The following is a 17400-nucleotide window of genomic DNA, read 5'->3' as shown; positions in this document are numbered from 1 at the left end:
CCAACACCAAGCCCAACACAACCAGCCCACACCAAGACCAACATGGCCAGCCCAACACAACCAGCACACACCAAGCCCAGCACAACAAGCCCACACCAAGCCCAACACAACCAGCCCACACCAAGACCAACACAACCAGCCCACACCAAGACCAACATGGCCAGCCCAACACAACCAGCACACACCAAGCCCAGCACAACAAGCCCACACCAAGCCCAACACAACCAGCCCACACCAACCCAACACAACCAGCCCACACCAAGCCCATCACAACCAGCCCACACCAAGCCCAACACAACCAGCCCACACCAAGCCCAACATGGCCAGCCCAACACTGACTTACTGAGTTACTGACTTACTGAGTTACTGACTTACTGACTTACTGAGTTACTGAGTTACTGAGAGCGTCGTTCCAGTCTTTTGTTGTTTGATGCCCAGTTTGGTGCTCTTGTACACTTCCAATGACGAATAAGTGTTACGCCACATATGACTTAACAGTTTATCTTCAATCATTGAGTCATTTAGCAGATGCTCTTATCCGTAGCGACTTATCAGTAGCGACTTATCCGTAGCGACTTATCAGTAGCGACTTATCCGTAGCGACTTATCAGTAGCGACTTATCCGTAGCGACTTATCTGTAGTGACTTATCCGTAGTGATTTATCAGTAGCGACTTATCCGTAGCGACTTATCTGTAGTGACTTATCCGTAGTGATTTATCAGTAGCGACTTATCTGTAGCGACTTATCTGTAGTGACTTATCCGTAGCGACTTATCAGTAGCGACTTATCTGTAGTGATTTATCAGTAGCGACTTATCCGTAGCGACTTATCAGTAGCGACTTATCCGTAGCGACTTATCTGTAGTGACTTATCCGTAGTGATTTATCAGTAGCGACTTATCCGTAGCGACTTATCTGTAGTGACTTATCCGTAGTGATTTATCAGTAGCGACTTATCAGTAGCGACTTATCTGTAGTGACTTATCCGTAGTGATTTATCAGTAGCGACTTATCCGTAGCGACTTATCTGTAGTGACTTATCCGTAGTGATTTATCAGTAGCGACTTATCCGTAGCGACTTATCTGTAGCGACTTATCAGTAGCGACTTATCCGTAGCGACTTATCAGTAGCGACTTATCCGTAGCGACTTATCAGTAGCGACTTATCAGTAGCGACTTATCAGTAGCGACTTATCCGTAGCGACTTATCCGTAGCGACTTATCAGTAGCGACTATCAGTAGCGACTTATCAGTAGCGACTTATCAGTAGCGACTTATCCGTAGCGACTTATCCGTAGCGACTTATCAGTAGCGACTTATCAGTAGCGACTTATCCGTAGCGACTTATCCGTAGCGACTTATCAGTAGCGACTTATCAGTAGCGACTTATCCGTAGCGACTTATCCGTAGCGACTTATCTGTTGTGCATTCAGCCAGACGATACAACCTCATACCACAGGTGCATCGACCATGATGTTGGCAGCCTACATGGGACCGATATTATAGCCCGCATCACCGTGCCAACGTGGACATGCTGCTGAGACTACTACCGTTACTTCATACTGGTGGTGCCACCATGTGTGGTGGGGGCGGTGGTGTACCTGCGTTCTCCACCGTATGTACCACTGCTGTAGGGGGATGGGGAGTACGGCAGTGTAGCCGAGCTCGCTAGTGCAGCTGAGAGGCGACGTGATTGGCTTGAAACCCCCCGGTCACACCACACTGTGATTCTGTTCTGTTTTTGTTCAGCTTACTTACTTACTAAACCCTCTTCATAAAGCCACAAACATCGTCTGCCACTGGAGTCTGTCTTTGGCCAACACTCCTCCAGGTTCACTGTCCCATAACAGACCCATCTCCTCCAGGTTCACTGTCCCATAACAGACCCATCTCCTCCAGGTTCACTGTCCCATAACAGACCCATCTCCTCCAGGTTCACTGTCCCATAACAGACCCATCTCCTCCACATTCACTGTCTCATAACAGACCCATCTCCTCCATTTCCTCCAGGTTCACTGTCTCATAACAGACCCATCTCCTCCATTTCCTCCAGGTTCACTGTCTCATAACAGACCCATCTCCTCCATCTCCTCCAGGTTCACTGTCCCATAACAGACCCATCTCCTCCAGGTTCACTGTCCCATAACAGACCCATCTCCTCCAGGTTCATTGTCCCATAACAGACCCATCTCCTCCAGGTTCACTGTCCCATAACAGACCCATCTCCTCCAGGTTCACTGTCCCATAACAGACCCATCTCCTCCATCTCCTCCAGGTTCACTGTCCCATAACAGACCCATCTCCTCCATCTCCTCCAGGTTCACTGTCCCATAACAGACCCATCTCCTCCATCTCCTCCAGGTCCACTGTCCCATAACAGACCCATCTCCTCCAGGTTCACTGTCCCATAACAGACCCATCTCCTCCAGGTTCACTGTCCCATAACATACCCATCTCCTCCATCTCCTCCAGGTTCACTGTCCCATAACAGACCCATCTCTTCCATCTCCTCCAGGTTCACTGTCCCATAACAGACCCATCTCCTCCAGGTTCACTGTCCCATAACAGACCCATCTCCTCCAGGTTCACTGTCCCATAACAGACCCATCTCCTCCAGGTTCATTGTCCCATAACAGACCCATCTCCTCCAGGTTCACTGTCCCATAACAGACCCATCTCCTCCAGGTTCACTGTCCCATAACAGACCCATCTCCTCCATCTCCTCCAGGTTCACTGTCCCATAACAGACCCATCTCCTCCAGGTTCACTGTCCCATAACAGACCCATCTCCTCCAGGTTCACTGTCCCATAACAGACCCATCTCCTCCACATTCACTGTCTCATAACAGACCTATCTCCTCCATCTCCTCCAGGTTCACTGTCCCATAACAGACCCATCTCCTCCACATTCACTGTCTCATAACAGACCTATCTCCTCCATCTCCTCCAGGTTCACTGTCCCATAACAGACCCATCTCCTCCATCTCCTCCAGGTTCACTGTCCCATAACAGACCCATCACCTCCAGGTTCACTGTCCCATAACAGACCCATCTCCTCCATCTCCTCCAGGTTCACTGTCCCATAACAGACCCATCTCCTCCAGGTTCACTGTCCCATAACAGACCCATCTCCTCCAGGTTCACTGTCCCATAACAGACCCATCTCCTCCAGCTCCTCCAGGTTCAGTGGTTAATAGCTTTATCCTGTTCTGTGTATTAAAGCCCTGGAGCTGGACTCTGAGAGAGGCACCATCCCAGCTCGCTCCAGGCTGCTGATCCGCTCCACCGTGAGGCCTGCCAGGAGGACCAGATACTGCTGGGACCTCACATACCAGACACTCAGCTCTGCAGGTAGGTCTCCTGTTAGACAGCAGATACTCAGCTCTGCAGGTAGGTATCCTGTTAGACAGCAGATACTCAGCTCTGCAGGTAGGTATCCTGTTAGACAGCAGATACTCAGCTCTGCAGGTAGGTCCCCTGATAGACAGCAGATACTCAGCTCTGCAGGTAGGTCCCCTGATAGACAGCAGATACTCAGCTCTGCAGGTAGGTCCCCTGATAGACAGCAGACACTCAGCTCTGCAGGTAGGTTCCCCTGTTAGACAGCAGATACTCAGCTCTGCAGGTAGGTCCCCTGATAGACAGCAGATACTCAGCTCTGCAGGTAGGTCCCCAGCATCAGCATTTCAATGAGTAACTGTGATGTAATGGTTGTTTTTAAGAATTTTCCTAACCTTTCCCTCTCCCCTTGACTGTTTGTCTCTCTCCTCCCTCTCCCTCCCGGTGGTTGGCTGTGCTTTTCGACTGTGGTCCCTGGACTGTCTGTCTCTTTCTCCTCTCTGTACTCTCTCCTCCCTCTCCCTCCCGGTGGTTGGCTGTGCTGTTCGACTGTGGTCCCTGGACTGTCTGTCTCTTTCCCCTCTCTCCCTCCCGGTGGTGGGCTGTGTGCTGCTTGACTGTGGTCCCTGGACTGTCTGTCTCTTTCTCCTCTCTGTACTCTCTCCTCCCTCTCCCTCCCGGTGGTTGGCTGTGCTGTTCGACTGTGGTCCCTGGACTGTCTGTCTCTTTCCCCTCTCTCCCTCCCGGTGGTGGGCTGTGCTGCTCGACTGTGGTCCTTGGACTGTCTATCTCTCTCCCCTCTCTCTGCCTCCAGGCTCTGTGCTGGATGCTCCCCAGGCTCTGTGCCAGGTGCAGGGTGAAGGGGTGTTCCCCACCCTGGAGGTGACAGATGTGCGTTGCAGCGGCAGCGTGGAGGGGCTCAGCAAGCTGCAGATCTGGAGCCTCTTTTCTCTGGGACACCTCAACGCCCACCTGCAGCGAGACCCCGCCCCTCCGGAGCTCACCTACCGGGTGCCCACCAGACACAGGTGGGTTAGTAGGGACTATGAACTTTGTCAGATAAACACAAGTCTCTTGGTGACTGTGGAGTGAAGCAAGGCAAAAAAGGAGGTCAATTCCATTTTAGGATTGGATTCGATTCCTTTTCAATTCAGTCATTCAATTCCTTTTCAAGTCAGTCATTCGATTCCTTTTCAAGTCAGTCATTCGATTCCTTTTCAAGTCAGTCATTCGATTCCTTTTCAAGTCAGTCATTCGATTCCTTTTCAAGACAGTCATTCGATTCCTTTTCAAGACAGTCATTCGATTCCTTTTCAAGTCAGTCATTCGATTCCTTTTCAAGTCAGTCATTCGATTCCTTTTCAAGACAGTCATTCGATTCCTTTTCAAGACAGTCATTCGATTCCTTTTCAAGTCAGTCATTCGATTCCTTTTCAAGACAGTCATTCGATTCCTTTTCAAGTCAGTCATTCGATTCCTTTTCAAGTCAGTCATTCGATTCCTTTTCAAGACAGTCATTCGATTCCTTTTCAAGTCAGTCATTCGATTCCTTTTCAAGTCAGTCATTCGATTCCTTTTCAAGTCAGTCATTCGATTCCTTTTCAAGACAGTCATTCGATTCCTTTTCAAGACAGTCATTCGATTCCTTTTCAAGTCAGTCATTCGATTCCTTTTCAAGTCAGTCATTCGATTCCTTTTCAAGTCAGTCATTCGATTCCTTTTCAAGTCAGTCATTCGATTCCTTTTCAAGACAGTCATTCGATTCCTTTTCAAGTCAGTCATTCGATTCCTTTTCAAGTCAGTCATTCGATTCCTTTTCAAGTCAGTCATTCGATTCCTTTTCAAGTCAGTCATTCGATTCCTTTTCAAGTCAGTCATTCGATTCCTTTTCAAGACAGTCATTCGATTCCTTTTCAAGTCAGTCATTCAAATCCTTTTCAATTCAGTCAATTCAGAGAACAAACTGAAAATCCCCCCAAAAACACTCAATTGAAATGTGAATTGACACCAACCCCTATCTACCCATCTATGAACTGTTGTGACATTTGTAATATCAGTGAATGGAATTGGCCTGGCGTTATATACCGTGTGTAGTTGAGGTGTGTCTGTCCCCCACTTCCTCCAGTCTGCGTCGCTGTCCCTCCATCTTCACGGCGGCCATGTTGGATTTCAACTTCAGCGCTGCTCCGCTGGGCTCAGACCCCTCCAATGTGCTGCTGATGTTCGAGAACACTGGGAGCATCCCTGTCGAGTGGTCAGTATCTGTAATGCTATGCTAATATGCTGTGTTATTCTATGCTTTGTTATGCTGTGCTATGCGTTTCTATGCTATGCTATGTTTTTCTATGTGTTCTATCCTATGTTATGCTATGTTATCTTTTGCTATGTTGTGCTATGCTTTTCTATTCTATGTTATGTTATGCTATGCTATGTTATGTTGTGCTATGCTTTTCTATCCTATGTTATGCTATGTTATGCTATGCTATGTTATGTTGTGCTATGCTTTTCTATCCTATGTTATGCTATGCTTTTCTATCCTATGTTATGTTATACTATGCTATGTTATGCTATGCTATGTTATGTTGTGCTCTGCTTTTCTATCCTATGTTATGCTATGCTTTTCTATCCTATGTTATGTTATACTATGCTATGTTATGCTATGCTATGTTATGTTGTGCTATGCTTTTCTATCCTATGTTATGCTATGTTATGCTATGCTATGTTATGTTGTGCTATGCTATGTTATGCTATGCTATGTTATGTTGTGCTATGCTTTTCTATCCTATGTTATGCTATGCTTTTCTATCCTATGTTATGTTATACTATGCTATGTTATGCTATGCTATGTTATGTTGTGCTATGCTTTTCTATCCTATGTTATGCTATGCTTTTCTATCCTATGTTATGTTATACTATGCTATGTTATGCTATGCTATGTTATGTTGTGCTCTGCTTTTCTATCCTATGTTATGCTATGCTTTTCTATCCTATGTTATGTTATACTATGCTATGTTATGCTATGCTATGTTATGTTGTGCTATGCTTTTCTATCCTATGTTATGCTATGCTTTTCTATCCTATGTTATGTTATACTATGCTATGTTATGCTATGCTATGTTATGTTGTGCTATGCTTTTCTATCCTATGTTATGCTATGCTTTTCTATCCTATGTTATGTTATACTATGCTATGTTATGCTATGCTATGCTATTTTGTGCTATGCTTTTCTATCCTATGTTATGTTATAATATGCTATGTTATACTATGCTATGTTATGCTATGCTATGTTATGTTGTGCTATGCTTTTCTATCCTATGTTATGCTATGCTTTTCTATGTTAGGCTATGCTCTAAACTAAGCTATGCTATTCTATGCTAACCTCCACTCCCTCCAGGTCGTTCCTGTTCCCAGAAGACCAACAGATAGAGCTTGAGTACTGGGCTGAGACTGGGGAGTTCAGCGCTACAGAGCTCCACCACATGAAGGCGCAGGATAACAGGCTGTTTAATATAGCACCCCGCTCTGGTAAACTACACCCAGGACAGCAGAAGGCAGTGACATTTAGCTACAGGTATGCTCTAATCCAGGGGTGGGCAACATTTTTGGGCTTTAGGGCCACATCAGGATTTAGAAATTCAATGTCCAAACTGATTTTAGTCGTTAAAATTAATCAGTAGGCGAGAAGAAGGCAGTTATTTTCAAATACTGTAGGTCCATTATTATCTCTACATATCCCCTCCACTTCCTGCTCTAGTCTCATGTTGCACTACTTCCAAATTACTCGGCTATTGAGGTTGGATACACAGACACAACAAAAAAGAATAGCCCTTAATAATAAATCATTCAAGAAAATAATGACTGATTTAATATTCTTCACATACCGTCCGTCTTGTTGTTGTTGTTGTTGTTGTTGTTGTTCACAGACATAACTTTGTTGGTACTGACCGTCTCCCAGTCCTGTTCAAGCTGTCCCACGGCAGAGAGATTCTGGTGAGACAAAACAGTCATTTTTTATGCGCCGGTTTTCCTATGAAACAGATTCTAGTCTAGACCTCTCCGTTGAACCTGCTTGTTAATTCAGGACCAGATGTCGTCTTGGGAACCAGTCTTTTTAGATGTCTGGGTTTGTTAATTCAGGATCAGACGTTGTCTTGGGAACCAGTCTTTTTAGATGTCTGGGTTTGTTCATTCAGGATCAGATGTCGTCTTGGGAACCAGTCTTTTTAGATGTCTGGGTTTGTTCATTCAGGATCAGATGTCGTCTTGGGAACCAGTCTTTTTAGATGTCTGGGTTTGTTCATTCAGGACCAGATGTCGTCTTGGGAACCAGTCTTTTTTAGATGTCTGGGCTGAGGATAGAATACAACTGTATCTCGTGCTGATATTACCGACGGTCTCCGTTTTGTTTGTCTGTGTGCAGTTGAACTTCATGGGAGTGACGGTGGAGAGAGACAGACACTACCTCCACTTCACCTGCACCAAGCACGTCTTTGCCCCAGTGCCAATCGGGGGGTTCAGTCCACCTAAACAGGTTAGACTCCCTGCTCAGGCTTCACAATAAGTGATTGGTTTGCAGTGTAAAAGGTTGGGAAACTCACCTCATCCCGTCACCAGTGTATAGAACCCACCTTGGTGGTTTCCCTCTGCCTCGCTATTCTTATTTTACTGCTGCTCTTTTTAATTATTTGTTACTTTTATTTTGTATTTTTTAGGTCATTTTCTTAAAACTGAATTGTTGGTTAAGAGCTTGTAAGTAAGTATTTCCCTGTAACGTTGTATTTGGCGCATGTGACAAATACAATTTAAATTTGATTTGAAGACCGTTATAATTACACCAGAAAGTGTATCATTCACTACGACCCTCAGTTTCAGCTAATTCTTCATCAAATCTAAATCTAAATCAAATCTAAACGTATTGGTCACATACACATGTTTATAGCAGATGTTATTGCGGGTGTAGCGAAATGCTTGTGTTTCTAGCGCCAACATTGCAGTAATATCTAACAGCATATACCCAATACTCATCCATATATTTATATATTCTTAATTTCATTATTTTACTTAGAGTTGTGTGTAATGTCAGAGCAGCATAGATTAAGATACAGTAGAATAGTATAGAATGTATATATATATATATGATGAGTAATTCAAGATATGTAAACATTCATCCCTTCATCATGGAGAGTCGTCACAGTGTCTGGTTGTATTACAGGTGTATGAGCTGTACAACGGAGGGGCTGTCCCTCTGAGGTACCGTGTGGACACAGAGCCCCTTGAGCAGCTGACGGCTGATAACTTTGGTCACCCCGTGCTGCAGTGTCTCAACCCCCAGGGAGAGGTGACGCCTGGCAGGACAGCCCTGCTGGAGTGGGTCCTCTCCCCCCTGGAGGCCAAGACTTACAGTGTGAGTAGCAACCCTCTGTTAGGTGACCTACAGGTTAGAGAGACGGGCATGCCACCCTAGATTTGCAGGTTGAAGTGCGAAGGGGAAAAACTGGTATCCTTCTAGGTATTCTAGATGCCATCTCCTGTCGTTGTACCATCTTCCTCTTCCTCTCTCCTGCCGTTGTACCATCCTCCTCCTCCTCACACAGCCCTGTGTTTATTGTACCATCCTCCTCTCTCCTGCCATTGTACCATCTTCCTCTTCCTCTCTCCTGCCTCCTCCTCCTCCTCACACAGCCCTGTGTTTATTGTACCATCCTCCTCTCTCCTGTCGTTGTACCATCCTCCTCCTCTCTCCTGTCGTTGTAACATCTTCCTCTTCCTCTCTCCTGCCGTTGTACCATCCTCCTCCTCGTCACACAGCCCTGTGTTTATTTCCAGGTGGACATCTCTATCCATGTGCTGGAGGGAGACACCATGCTGTTGACGTTTGAAGGCTGTGGGTTTGATAACAGTGTGCTGGGAGAGTCGGCACCACTACAGCTTCATGATGGCTACATGTCTGTCCCCAGCACACAGAGGATGGCCCTGCCCAACCAGGTGAGTGGCCCATCTACCTCTTCCCATATAGTCTTCCTGTTTGGCTCAGTTGGTAGAGCATGTCTCTTGCAATGACAAGATAGTTGGCTCGATTTTCCCAGAACCACCTGCATGACTAAGTCTCTGCTTAGTCGGCATTATTCTATTATAAATTGGTCATCAAATTTGATCTGATCTTCATCTAGGTCACAACAACAGACAAACACAGTCTGCTTGAACTAATAACACACAAAAATGATATGTTTTCATGTCTTTATTGAACACACTCTGTTAACATTCACAGTGCAGGGTGGGAAAAGTATGTGAACCCCTGGATTTAAAAACTGGTTGACCCTCCTTTTTGCAGCAATAACCTCAACCAAACGTTTTCTGTAGTTGTGGATCAGACCTGCACAACGGTCAGGAGGAATTTTGGACCATTGCTCTTTACAAAACTGTTTCAGTTCAGCAATATTCTAAAGATGTCTGGTGTGAACCGCTCTCTTGAGGTCATGCCACAGCATCTCAATCGGCTTGAGTTCAGGACTCTGACTGGGCCACTCCAGAAGGTCAGGACTCTGACTGGGCCACTCCAGAAGGTCAGGACTCTGACTGGGCCACTCCAGAAGGTCAGGACTCTGACTGGGCCACTCCAGAAGGTCAGGACTCTGACTGGGCCACTCCAGAAGGTCAGGACTCTGACTGGGCCACTCCAGAAGGTCAGGACTCTGACTGGGCCACTCCAGAAGGTCAGGACTCTGACTGGGCCACTCCAGAAGGTCAGGACTCTGACTGGGCCACTCCAGAAGGCGCATTGTCTTCTGTTGTTGATTTACTTCTGTGTTTTGGGTTGTTGTCCTGTTGCATCACCAAACTTCTGTTGAGCTTCAGTTGGCGGACAGATAGCCTTACATTATCCTTCAAAATGTCTTGATAAACTTGGGAATTCATTTTTCCGTCGACGATAGCAAGCTGTCCAGGCCCTGAGGCAGCAAAGCAGCCCCAAACCATGATGCCCCCTCCCTCCCTCCACCAAATCAAATCAAATGTATTTATATAGCCCTTCGTACATCAGCTGATATCACAAAGTGCTGTACAGAAACCCAGCCTAAAACCCCAAATAGCAAGCAATGCAGGTGTAGAAGCACGGTGGCTAGGAAAAACTCCCTAGAAAGGCCAACACCTAGGAAGAAACCTAGAGAGGAACCAGGCTATGAGGGGTGGCCAGTCCTCTTCTTGCTGTGCTGGGTGGAGATTAGAAACCTATAGAGGAACCAGGCTATGAGGGGTGGCCAGTCCTCTTCTGGTTGTGCTGGGTGGAGATGCTTTACAGTTGGGATGAGGTTTTGATGTTGGTGTGCTGTGCCTTTTTTTTCTCCACACATAGTATTGTGTGTTCCTTCCAAACAACTCAACTTTAGTTTCATCTGTCCACAGAATATTTTTCCAGTAGCTTTGTGGAACATCCAGGTGCTCTTTTGTAAACTTCAGACATGCAGCAATGTTTTTTTGGAGAGCAGTGGCTTCTTCCGTGGTGTCCTCCCATGAACACCATTCTAGTTCAGTGTTTTACGTATCGTAGACGCGTCAACAGAGATGTTAGCATGTTCCAGAGGTTTCTGTAAGTCTTTAGCTGACACTCTAGGATTCTTCATAACTTCGTAGAGGATTCTGCACTGTGCTCTTGCAGTCATCTCTGCAGGACGGCCACTCCTAGGGAGAGTAGCAACAGCGCTGAACTTTCTCCATTTATAGACAATGTGTCTTACTGTGGACTGATGAACATCAAGGCTTTTAGAGACACTTTTGTAACCCTTTCCAGCATTATGCAAGTCAACAATTCTTAATCTTAGGTCTTCTGAGATATCTTTTGTTCGAGGCCCGGTTCACATCAGGCAATACTTCATGTGAATAGCAAACTCACATTTTGTGAGTGTTTTTTATATTGCAGGGCAGCTCTAACCAACATCTCCAATCTCGTCTCATTGATTAGACTCCAGGTTAGCTGACTCCAATTATCTTTTGGAGAAGTCATTAGCCTAGGGGTTCACATACTTTTCCCAACCTACACTCTGAATGTTTAAATGATGTATTCAATATAGACAAGAAAAATACAATAATGTGTGTTATTAGTTAAAGCAGGCTGTGTTGGTCTGTTGTTGTGACTTTTATCACCAATTTATGCAGAAATCCAGGTCATGTATCTTGGTAATTCCAAAGGGTTCACATACTTTTTCCAACCTACACTGTGAATGTTTAAATGATGTATTCAATATAGACAAGAAAAATACAATAATTTGTGTGTTATTAGTTTAAGCAGACTGTGTTGGTCTGTTGTTGTGACTTAGATGAAGATCAGATCAGATTTTATCACCAATTTATGCAGAAATCCAGGTCATTCCAAAGAGGTTCACATACTTTTTCTTGCCACTGTAACTAATGCCATCATGGGATTCTTTTGTATCCTTCTACCTGTCCTGGGGCTCCTATTGGCCAATGTTTTAGTGATGAAGTATGACAGAGGCTACACTCATAACCCCGGCCCTCTGTCTCGTCTGCAGGTGCTGTTCCTGTCAGAGGAGAGATTGTGTCTTGGGGACATCCCAGTCTGCTCTCGCTCCACACGGGTCCTGTTCCTGACGAATGTCTCCCACAGCGACAGAGTCCTCTACAACTGGAACCTGACTGACCAGGTTAGCGTGCAGTATATTAGCCTGGAGCCTGACTGACCAGGTTAGCATGCAGTATATTAGCCTGGAACCTGACTGACCAGGTTAGCATGCAGTATATTAGCCTGGGACCTGACTGACTAGGTTAGCATGCAGTATATTAGCCTGGAACCTGACTGACTAGGTTAGCATGCAGTATATTAGCCTGGAACCTGACTGACTAGGTTAGCATGCAGTATATTAGCCTGGAACCTGACTGACCAGGTTAGCATGCAGTATATTAGCCTGACTGACCAGGTTAGCATGCAGTATATTAGCCTGGAACCTGACTGACCAGGTTAGCATGCAGTATATTAGCCTGGAACCTGACTGACCAGGTTAGCATGCAGTATATTAGCCTGGAACCTGACTGACCAGGTTAGCATGCAGTATATTAGCCTGGAACCTGACTGACTAGGTTAGCATGCAGTATATTAGCCTGGAACCTGACTGACCAGGTTAGCATGCAGTATATTAGCCTGGAACCTGACTGACCAGGTTAGCGTGCAGTATATTAGCCTGGAACCTGACTGACTAGGTTAGCATGCAGTATATTAGCCTGGAACCTGACTGACTAGGTTAGCATGCAGTATATTAGCCTGGAACCTGACTGACTAGGTTAGCATGCAGTATATTAGCCTGGAACCTGACTGACCAGGTTAGCATGCAGTATATTAGCCTGGAACCTGACTGACCAGGTTAGCATGCAGTATATTAGCCTGGAACCTGACTGACTAGGTTAGCATGCAGTATATTAGCCTGGAACCTGACTGACCAGGTTAGCATGCAGTATATTAGCCTGGAACCTGACTGACTAGGTTAGCATGCAGTATATTAGCCTGGAACCTGACTGACCAGGTTAGCATGCAGTATATTAGCCTGGAACCTGCCTGACTAGGTTAGCATGCAGTATATTAGCCTGGAACCTGACTGACCAGGTTAGCATGCAGTATATTAGCCTGGAACCTGACTGACTAGGTTAGCATGCAGTATATTAGCCTGGAACCTGACTGACTAGGTTAGCATGCAGTATATTAGCCTGGAACCTGACTGACTAGGTTAGCATGCAGTATATTAGCCTGGAACCTGACTGACTAGGTTAGCATGTACTTAAGTTAAATAAAGGTGTTACATTTATTTATTTTTACCGGCCAAGTCGGTGTCCAAAAATACCTAATCGGCCATTCCGATGAATCGTTCGACCTCTAGTACACTGTACATACTGCAGCGCTTTGGACATACTGCAGCGTACTGGGCATACTGCAGCGCTTTGGACATACTGCAGCGTACTGGACATACTGCAGCATACTGGACATACTGCAGCGCTTTGGACATACTGCAGTATACTGTACATACTGCAGTATACTGTACATACTGCAGCGTACTGGACATACTGCAGCGTACTTGACATACTGCAGCGTACCATACATATTGCAGCGTACTGGACATACTGCAGCGTACTGTACATACTGCAGCGTACTGGACATACTGCAGCGTACTGGACATACTGCAGCGTACTGGACATACTGCAGCATACTGGACATACTGCAGCGCTTTGGACATATTGCAGTATACTGTACATACTGCAGCATACTGGACATACTGCAGCGCTTTGGACATACTGCAGTATACTGTACATACTGCAGCATACTGTACATACTGCAGCGTACTGGACATACTGCAGCGTACTGGACATACTGCAGCGTACCATACATATTGCAGCGTACTGGACATACTGCAGCGTACCATACATATTGCAGCGTACTGGACATACTGCAGCGTACTGTACATACTGCAGCGTACTGGACATACTGCAGCGTACTGGACATACTGCAGCGTACTGGACATACTGCAGCATACTGGACATACTGCAGCGCTTTGGACATATTGCAGTATACTGTACATACTGCAGTATACTGTACATACTGCAGCATACTGTACATACTGCAGCGCTTTGGACATACTGCAGTATACTGTACATACTGCAGCATACTGTACATACTGCAGCGTTCTGGACATACTGCAGCATACTGGACATACTGCAGCGCTTTGGACATACTGCAGTATACTGTACATACTGCAGCATACTGTACATACTGCAGCGTACTGGACATACTGCAGCGTACTGGACATACTGCAGCATACTGGACATACTGCAGCGTACTGGACATACTGCAGCGTACTGGACATACTTCAGCGTACCATACATATTGCAGCATACTGGACATACTGCAGCATACTGTACATACTGCAGCGTACTGGACATATTGCAGCGTACTGGACATACTGTACATACTGGACATACTGGACATAATACAGCGTACTGGACATACTGGACATACTGCAGCCTACAGGACATACTGTACATACTGGACATACTGGACATAATACAGCGTACTGGACATACTGTTCATACTGCAGCATACTGGACATACTGCAGCATACTGTACATACTGCAGCATACTGGACATACTGGACATACTGTACATACTGCAGCATACTGGACATACTGGACATACTGTAGCCTACTGGACATACTGAACATACTGGACATAATACAGCGTACTGGACATACTGTACATACTGTAGCGTACTGGACATACTGTACATACTGGACATACTGTACATACTGCAGCGTACTGGACATACTGTACATACTGTAGCGTACTGGACATACTGTACATACTGGACATACTGTACATACTGCAGCATACTGTACATACTGCAGCATACTGGACATAATACAGCGTACTGGACATACTGTACATACTGTAGCGTACTGGACATACTGCAGCATACTGTACATACTGTAGCGTACTGGACATACTGCAGCATACTGGACATACTGTACATACTGCAGCATCCTGGACATACTGGACATACTGTACATACTGGACATACTGTACATACTGCAGTATCCTGGACATACTGGACATACTGTACATACTGGACATACTGTACATACTGCAGTATACTGTACATACTGCAGCATACTGTACATACTGCAGCGCTTTGGACATACTGCAGTATACTGTACATACTGCAGCATACTGTACATACTGCAGCGTTCTGGACATACTGCAGCATACTGGACATACTGCAGCGCTTTGGACATACTGCAGTATACTGTACATACTGCAGCATACTGTACATACTGCAGCGTACTGGACATACTGCAGCGTACTGGACATACTGCAGCATACTGGACATACTGCAGCGTACTGGACATACTGCAGCGTACTGGACATACTTCAGCGTACCATACATATTGCAGCATACTGGACATACTGCAGCATACTGTACATACTGCAGCGTACTGGACATATTGCAGCGTACTGGACATACTGTACATACTGGACATACTGGACATAATACAGCGTACTGGACATACTGGACATACTGCAGCCTACAGGACATACTGTACATACTGGACATACTGGACATAATACAGCGTACTGGACATACTGTTCATACTGCAGCATACTGGACATACTGCAGCATACTGTACATACTGCAGCATACTGGACATACTGGACATACTGTACATACTGCAGCATACTGGACATACTGGACATACTGTAGCCTACTGGACATACTGAACATACTGGACATAATACAGCGTACTGGACATACTGTACATACTGTAGCGTACTGGACATACTGTACATACTGGACATACTGTACATACTGCAGCGTACTGGACATACTGTACATACTGTAGCGTACTGGACATACTGTACATACTGGACATACTGTACATACTGCAGCATACTGTACATACTGCAGCATACTGGACATAATACAGCGTACTGGACATACTGTACATACTGTAGCGTACTGGACATACTGCAGCATACTGTACATACTGTAGCGTACTGGACATACTGCAGCATACTGGACATACTGTACATACTGCAGCATCCTGGACATACTGGACATACTGTACATACTGGACATACTGTACATACTGCAGCATACTGTACATACTGCAGCATACTGGACATAATACAGCGTACTGGACATACTGTACATACTGTAGCGTCCTGGACATACTGCAGCATACTGTACATACTGTAGCGTACTGGACATACTGCAGCATACTGGACATACTGTACATACTGCAGCATCCTGGACATACTGTACATACTGCAGCATACTGGACATACTGTACATACTGCAGCATACTGGACATACTGTACATACTGCAGCATACTGGACATACTGCAGCATACTGTACGCTACAGCTTACATTAATTAGTGCTTCTTTCTGTGGATGTTTGTTGAATGGGGAGAGTTGTTTTTTGGGGGGTTGTGTCAGTGAATGCTGTTTAATACTTTGTGTGTGTCTTGCTGCGATTATTGTCCCTGCAGTCAGTCCAGATCTACCCAGAGCACGGTGCTCTGTCTCCAGGGGAGAGCTCTCTCTGTATCCTGACTCTCCAGGCCTCTGGCAGCCCCAGCTTCTACCAGCTAGACATCATCTGTGAGGTGAGGACCTTTATCACAGCTCTTTATATACCTACAAACTCTTGTCACGGTGGTCACTCATACGACCGTTTGTCTGTAGATGTTTCAATACCGTCAACAGTGTAAATAGCATTCTGTCCATTTGTCTGTAGATGTTTCCATTTTGACATGTTACATGTTAGCAGACGGTTATTCATCCATCTCATCTCAGCAGGTCCAGAAAGACTCCAGACAGTCGGTGCATTGGTAAAACAAGCACATATGATGTGTGACTGAGATGTTGTTGCTATGTTACCAGGTGACCCTGGAGGAGGCTCTGTCTCAGTACCGTCAGGATCTACGGCAGTGGGAGCTGGAGAGAGACAGACAGAGGAATGAGTTTAGCCTGACTGACAAAGACCTGCAGCAGAGTCAGACCAGCTACCCCCAGGGTCATACACAGAGTCAGACCAGCTACCCCCAGGGTCAAACACAGAGTCAGACCAGCTACCCCCAGGGTCATACACAGAGTCAGATCAGCTACCCCCAGGGTCATACACAGAGTCAAACACAGGAGAGCAACATTAAGGTGAGAATCATACTAGGACACACACACACACACACACACACACACTCTGGGTTCTACTTACTGGTGATCTAACTCCTTCATGTTGTCCTGATGCAGGAGGTTCTACCTTCCCCACAGAGGACTGGACCTGTAGTCAGGAAGTACAAGGTAACAGGAAACACCTGGACCCTGTAGTCAGGAAATACAAGGTAACAGGAAACACCTGGACCTGTAGTCAGGAAGTACAAGGTAACAGGAAACACCTGGACCCTGTAGTCAGGAAATACAAGGTAACAGGAAACACCTGGACCCTGTAGTCAGGAGATACAAGGTAACAGGAAACACCTGGACCCTGTAGTCAGGAAATACAAGGT

General features: G+C 45.7%; 1 protein-coding gene across 2 annotated transcripts in view; it reads left to right on the top strand.

Moving 5' to 3' along the window:
* cfap65 (cilia and flagella associated protein 65) overlaps positions 1-17400 on the top strand; it is a 75982-nt gene that overhangs the window by 35638 nt on the left and 22944 nt on the right. Inside the window, exons 17-28 of one of the 2 annotated variants that reach the window (XM_036959450.1) lie at positions 3224-3352; positions 4155-4368; positions 5466-5594; positions 6735-6911; positions 7264-7330; positions 7761-7871; positions 8553-8744; positions 9167-9325; positions 11866-11997; positions 16384-16500; positions 16778-17047; positions 17144-17194. In XM_036959450.1, the coding sequence (XP_036815345.1) occupies positions 3224-3352; positions 4155-4368; positions 5466-5594; positions 6735-6911; positions 7264-7330; positions 7761-7871; positions 8553-8744; positions 9167-9325; positions 11866-11997; positions 16384-16500; positions 16778-17047; positions 17144-17194 (1748 nt within the window). The remainder of the gene's footprint in view (positions 1-3223; positions 3353-4154; positions 4369-5465; positions 5595-6734; positions 6912-7263; positions 7331-7760; positions 7872-8552; positions 8745-9166; positions 9326-11865; positions 11998-16383; positions 16501-16777; positions 17048-17143; positions 17195-17400) is intronic. The other variant, XM_036959451.1, reaches the window with a different exon arrangement.

The sequence above is a fragment of the Oncorhynchus mykiss genome, chromosome 22, assembly GCF_013265735.2.
Source record: "Oncorhynchus mykiss isolate Arlee chromosome 22, USDA_OmykA_1.1, whole genome shotgun sequence".
Classification (NCBI taxonomy): domain Eukaryota; kingdom Metazoa; phylum Chordata; class Actinopteri; order Salmoniformes; family Salmonidae; genus Oncorhynchus; species Oncorhynchus mykiss.
Note: the sequence above shows the minus strand (reverse complement) of the source record. Positions and strands in the feature narration are given on the sequence as shown.